The sequence below is a fragment of the Platalea leucorodia genome (assembly GCF_965183815.1).
Source record: "Platalea leucorodia genome assembly, chromosome: 9".
NCBI classification, from domain to species: Eukaryota; Metazoa; Chordata; class Aves; order Pelecaniformes; family Threskiornithidae; genus Platalea; species Platalea leucorodia.
This window is the reverse complement of record NC_138831.1, coordinates 36,159,770-36,165,769: the sequence shown is the minus strand read 5'-3', so window position 1 is coordinate 36,165,769 and position 6,000 is coordinate 36,159,770. Positions and strand designations below refer to the sequence as shown.

Here is a 6,000-nt window from a genome sequence, read left to right as displayed (position 1 = left end):
ACAATGAGATAATGAATGAAAAGTTTATTTTCAGGTATCTTTAGAAACAAATGTTGAAAACCAGGTACATAAAAGCGCAACTCAAAGGCATGAGGATATTGACCTTCCTTGCAGTGCTTTAGTTACCTAAAACTGTCTGGTTGTGTTTTGTTCTCCTGGGCTTATGTTTCCACGTTAATATGTCTGGTACTAACTTCTGGCTATAAAGTGATCATTGATTTGAGAAGGGTACAGTCCTGCAGTAAATGTAGTGGAGATAGCCAAAATAAAAGCTGCTTTGAGTCAAAAAATTGTGCTAGAGTTGCTTATATTTGAAGTCAAGCACCAACTCTGTGTAGGTAATCTTAACCGTTGTTATTTCTTAATGTTATTTTATGACTGTAAATGTTACATTGATCCAGAATCAGTCAGACATTTGTCTTTGTATCACAATGCACTCGCTTTGGACTTTGTATAGCTAGTATATTGATTTCTCTGCATATTACTGTTAGTCTTCATAGTCGCACTGAATGGTGGAATAAAGTAATCAATGAAATAACCTAAAGTATTTAAAACAATGTCATTTTTGTAATTTTTCTTCTATTCAGCTATAATCCTCTGACAATCATGGAGCCATATTTTGCTGGTTTTAAGCACGTGCAACAGGACTATCAAGTCACTCTTGAACTCGCAAGTGAGGAGACTCAAAAAACTAGAAATGCACAAAATTCTAGGACGGGGTCTTATGGTGTCAGTATTAGAGTCCAAGGAATCGATGGACATCCTTACATAGTACTAAATAATACAGAAGGATGTTTGTCAGAAAATCCCGCTCCTTCTAGAAAAGAACAGCAGGTCATTTCTCAGACTGTAAGCAAGCCAGCCACAGACTCCAATACTGCTTTTAAGTTGGAGGACAAAAACAGTGAACACACAGAGTTTCCTGGAACACAACACATGCAACCTTCTGTGCTTAAAAGCCTAAAGATAGCCAATCTGGATGAAAAGGAAAATGGAATATCAGATTTTAAAGATGGAACAATGAAATCCTCCAATTTGTTGAACTTTCAAAGACATCCTGAACTTCTACAGCCTTATGATCCTGAAAAAAATAACTTGAACTTGGATAATTACCAATCTTCTGTGTGCAGTAAATCTAAATCTTTTGCAGATGAAGATAAAACTGAAGCAAAGCCTCGAATTTCCTCATCTAAAGTAGTGTCCCTACAGAAAACAAATACATATCTTGCAGAGCCAACCAAAGCAAATTCAAAAAAGATACATTTGAACAGATCAGTAGAAGACCAAAATAAGCAGCTGTTGGATTGTCCCAGTAGCACAATCAGCCCCAATGAAGTGTGTGTTTCAGAATCATTTTCATCTGCAGTAGGATCCCCATGTGTTAGTCCCACTGCTTATCCGGAGACAAGAAAACCTAGACCAGATGTTCTTCCCTTCCGCAGACAAGATTCAGCTGGGCCAGTATTGGATGACTCACGAAGATCATCGTCCTCATCAGCTACTCCCACTTCTGCAAATTCCTTATACAGATTTTTACTTGATGACCAAGAGTATGCCATCTATGCAGACAATGTTAATCGGCATGAAAACAGAAGATATATCCCATTTTTGCCTGGAACTGGCCGTGATATTGACACTGGTTCACTTCCAGGAGTAGATCAGCTAATTGAAAAGTTTGATAAGAAAGTTGATCATCCCAGAAGAGGTAGGTCAGGAAAAAGGAATAGAATTCATCCAGATGATCGTAAAAGATCAAGAAGTGTTGATAGTGCCTTGTCATTAGGGCTTGATGTAAATTCAGATTATTTAGGTGAATTCAGTAAAAGCTTGGGTAAGTCAACTGAGCACTTGCTGAGACCATCTAAAGTTTGCCTTCACAAGCAGTTATTCAGAGATCAAAAGTCACCTTCCAAAGAGATAAAGATTTCTGCTCGAAGTATTGGAAAACTGCAGACGCCTGATAAAGACACTCAGAACAGCAATTTCAATTCTTTGCAATACCATAAACAAAATGGAGCTGATACCGAGAGCTTGATGTTTAGGTCATCTACGCTGCCAGGACAGAATAAGAGAGAGGAAGTTAGAACAGTAACTTCTACTTTGTTGTTGCCAAACCGAATCACAATTCCACCTGATTCGGGAGCCAAGAAGATTTCTGCAAAAACATTTTCATCCATCCCTAATATACAGGTAATTTTGAATTTACTCTTTAAGTTCTGTTTTGCACTGTAGCATACTAAAACTGTCATATTGTTATAATGCATATTTTTCTGCTCTTCATTAGAACAAACTCCCATTGCACAGTACTTCCAAATGGGATGGCAGAGTTGTTCTGGCGAAATGTAAATATAAAAATTACTCCTGTAGTTGAAGGTATTGAAAACATAGTTTGTAAAACAGCTTATTCTAGTATGGGTGAAGGAAGATGGTGGGGTCAAAGAAGATTATTGTAAATGATGTTATGATGATGATCCTTAAGCATAAATGCACAAAAGTAGAATGCTGAAATATATGTAACTGAAAATTATGTTTTCTTTCTTTTGGTGTGGAGTATGCTTTCTTCTTGCACTAAGCCAAAACTCCAGTGGATCTTTGTGAACTTAAGGTCCACAGTACATAAATGTTTTCATAATAGAACAGAATGGAGAACTTCAATTGTACAGGTTGTATTTACAGCCCTCATAGGATTATATTTTTTGACACTTTATCTTGTCCTTTTAGGCAACTCCTGATCTCTTAAAAGGGCAGCAAGATCTTGCACAGCAAACGAATGAAGAGACTGCTAAACAGATACTTTACAATTACCTTAAGGAAGGGTTAGTAAACATAGTTAACTTTTGGAGAGGAGATTGTATTTTCTCAGTGTTTATTTTCTATTCTGTTTAAAATGTGAAACTGTAAAATCAAAGCTATAACTAAATGAAATATCTGTTTCATAATTCTGTATCTCAGCTGTGTCCTTTAAGGCATTATAGGATCCCAAAATACCCAGGCAATCAGGACTTACATAAAGTACTGTACAGGATTTGATGAAATGTACTTGACATTTGTGAATCAGAATATGTTTTATCCTTTAAATACTTCTGGAGTTAAACGTCATGTGATGTGGAGGTTCATGAAGAATTCAAATCATACCTCATGGGAGTTTAGGCTTGTGGGTTTTTTAAACAACAACAAAAAAGTGTTACCTCTTACAGTTTGACAGAAGCTCTCTTTTTGCTGTGTATTTAGTCCGTTGTCCACCTGTAATTCTTTTACTTGGTATTTTCTAATGATAACACATTGAAGGAAGGAGAAATGAATTAAAATACACATGATGCACTTAAATTTCTTTGCATTCCTGATGTAGCAGCTTCCGGGATCTGTTGAAGTGTTATTTTATGGTGCAGTAGTCAGGACTTGAAAAACCTAATAGTAATTACTTCTAATTTCAGTATATTTGAATAACATACGTGCTGAATACCTGTCTTTCCACAGGTATAGTCTTATGGAAGAGAGTTGCAATTAAAGAGTTCAGTTATTTTATTTATTTATTTATTCATTTATTCATTTATTTATTTAAGAAAACATTTGGAATATAAATTTTTAACAACCTCTCTTTAAAGGGTTTAATGAAATCGTAGTTAAGATAATTTCTGACTGGTTCGTATTAGATTTTTTTTTTTTTTTTATGGTGGTGATTTTCAATAGTTTGGACACTGAATTTGTTTTGATGTTAACAAATAGTACCTTTGATCATATCGTTGCTTAATTTTACTATCTGTGTTTTAGAAGTGCTGATAATGACGATGCAACAAAGAGGAAAGTCAACTTAGTTTTTGAGAAAATTCAGACTTTAAAGTCAAGAGCTGCTGGGAAGACACAGGTAAACAATTTTTTAAGTTGCTTTGCCTTGTTTGCGTAGTGATACAGTGTTCAAACAGAGCTTTAAAATTTCAGTCCCCTCATTGACTTAAATTAGACTATTCTTGTAGTCCCTCAGTAGTATAGCTACTGCTATAATCATGCACTGAGGTGACTTAGGGGAAATCTTTTTGTTAACAATTAAAAAAGAATGTAAAGGAGTCTACCATGAGAGCTTCTATTTTGCTGCTATGTTTAAGGAGGAGAGGGATGCAAACTGAACGTGAACATCAAAAGGCTGTTGGATTGAAGAAAAAGCATTCTCACTCACTATAGTGGCATAAATAGATACATAAGTGAAGAGAGTATTTTAATTTGTAATTTAAAAAACAGTAATCTGGGATATTGTTTAAAAGCCATATTACAATAATAGCATTTGTCAGTCAGCCTACAGAAAAGTTTTTGTTGTTCACTAAAGCAAAGTGAAGAAATGCCCAGTTGTTGCAGTGATGGCATAAGAAGGATTAAATGCTTACTTCTGATGATTATTTTATCCTGGGCTATAATTAGGCAAAATGAAAATATAAAACACATCTTAAGAAATTACCAAAAACCAATGTTTGAAAATCTGTCTTGACATATGAGCATGAAACCCTTTGATGTCCATTTTGTGTAATTGGTGATCTCTCAGTCAAATTTGGCTCCAGTTACTCGTGATTTAATTCATATGTTGCCCAATTTGAGTTTTTCTTTAGGTTTGTGTATTTTCTGTATTGTTGGCAACATGCCTTGAGCAGTTACCAAGAGGTTTTATGAAAATCAAATCATGGTTCCTTTGAAAATATTAGCTTGGCTTGACCCATATGAGAAGTCCCTGGTAAGCTCAGGCAGTTGATGCTACACGTTATTAGCCTTGCTTGTAGCTTTACTTTAGATTTTAAAAAACAATTGTCAAAGAACATCTTGGCTTTGTGGGAGTAAACATCTCTATTTAATTGTAGGTTTCGGATTCTTCAGCTGAAGTAAAAGCATTGGTGGAACAAAAAGCAGACCTTGAAAAGAAAGTGGAAGAATTAGAGAAAAAACTGGATCTAGAAATTAGGGTATGGCACTTTGTTGTTATAAAGCATTTGACTATTTCAAAGATGCTTTTCTTAGTAAGTGACAACTGTCAGCCAGCTGAATCTTTTTTTGCTTCATATTCTTTTTAATCCAGATATACCTGTGCTTTTAAAGAAGACTTTTTATTTTAAGTGTAGTTGCTCATAGCATAGTTACCCTTTTTAAGAAATCTTTTTCTTCTTAGTATTTGAGCAGGAGTTTGGAGCGGTGAAGAAAAATGTTAGGCACATACACATAAAATTTCTTAGGTATCTGCAAAGGTAGATGTTAATCTGTTGACTGCAGTGAGACAGACGTGGAGTGAGAGACAAACTATTACTCATTAGCTGCTGTTTATTAATTACAGTATTATTTTTGCACTGCTGAATTCAAAGTAATTAAGTACAGTCATGCTCTGAAGACATGAGAAGGACAGCTTGGCTTCTTTCGGTTTGCATTTTGAGTCTGTGATAAGAATCAATATACTTGAAACTGATTAGATAGTACTGAGGAGACTTCACTTCTCACATTTCTAATAAAAATCAAAAAGCAGTGCTTTGTGTGTTTTAATAAACATACCAAGCTTTTAATATACATAAATTAATAAGCACTTCTGCAAGTGAAAAATATCAAATCTTGAAATAGCTTCTTTCATATAATTAAAAAGAGCCTTTAATTTATTTATGCTTAGTTTATTATCTTGCTTAACCTTTGGTGTACAAAATTCAGAATCAGCAAAATTCGAAAGAAGAGAGAGATGCTACACGAGCAAGCCTGAAAGATCTTCAATTGCAACTTGATGAAAGTATACGTGAAAAAGAAGCCTTAAAAAAGCAGCTGGAAGAAAGTGAGAAGGAACTCAGGCAAAACCTAGAGGAGTGAGTTAATTCTAGAAAAGTTATTCATCATTCATATTCATAATTTGTACCTTTTCTTAGACCTTTTAGACTAAAAGTACCTGTGTCTTCAGAATATGTTAATGGCATCAGACAGAGTGATGTTTGTTTTTGTAGGAAATGTTTCTACTGCTTAAAAATGGCATGTTTTTAGAACATC

The 6,000-nt window shown here is 34.8% G+C and overlaps 1 protein-coding gene across 2 annotated transcripts in view; it reads left to right on the top strand.

Annotated features, from left to right (window-relative positions):
* Window positions 1–594: 594 nt before the first annotated feature.
* The window catches only part of CGNL1 (cingulin like 1), a gene marked incomplete at its 5' end in the record, with an annotated part of 44,787 nt that continues 39,381 nt past the window's right edge, over window positions 595–6,000 (top strand). The window contains 5 exons of one of the 2 annotated variants that reach the window (XM_082322802.1): window positions 595–2,190; window positions 2,722–2,816; window positions 3,772–3,865; window positions 4,845–4,946; window positions 5,674–5,822. In XM_082322802.1, the coding sequence (XP_082178928.1) occupies window positions 607–2,190; window positions 2,722–2,816; window positions 3,772–3,865; window positions 4,845–4,946; window positions 5,674–5,822 (2,024 nt within the window). The remainder of the gene's footprint in view (window positions 2,191–2,721; window positions 2,817–3,771; window positions 3,866–4,844; window positions 4,947–5,673; window positions 5,823–6,000) is intronic. The other variant, XM_082322801.1, reaches the window with a different exon arrangement.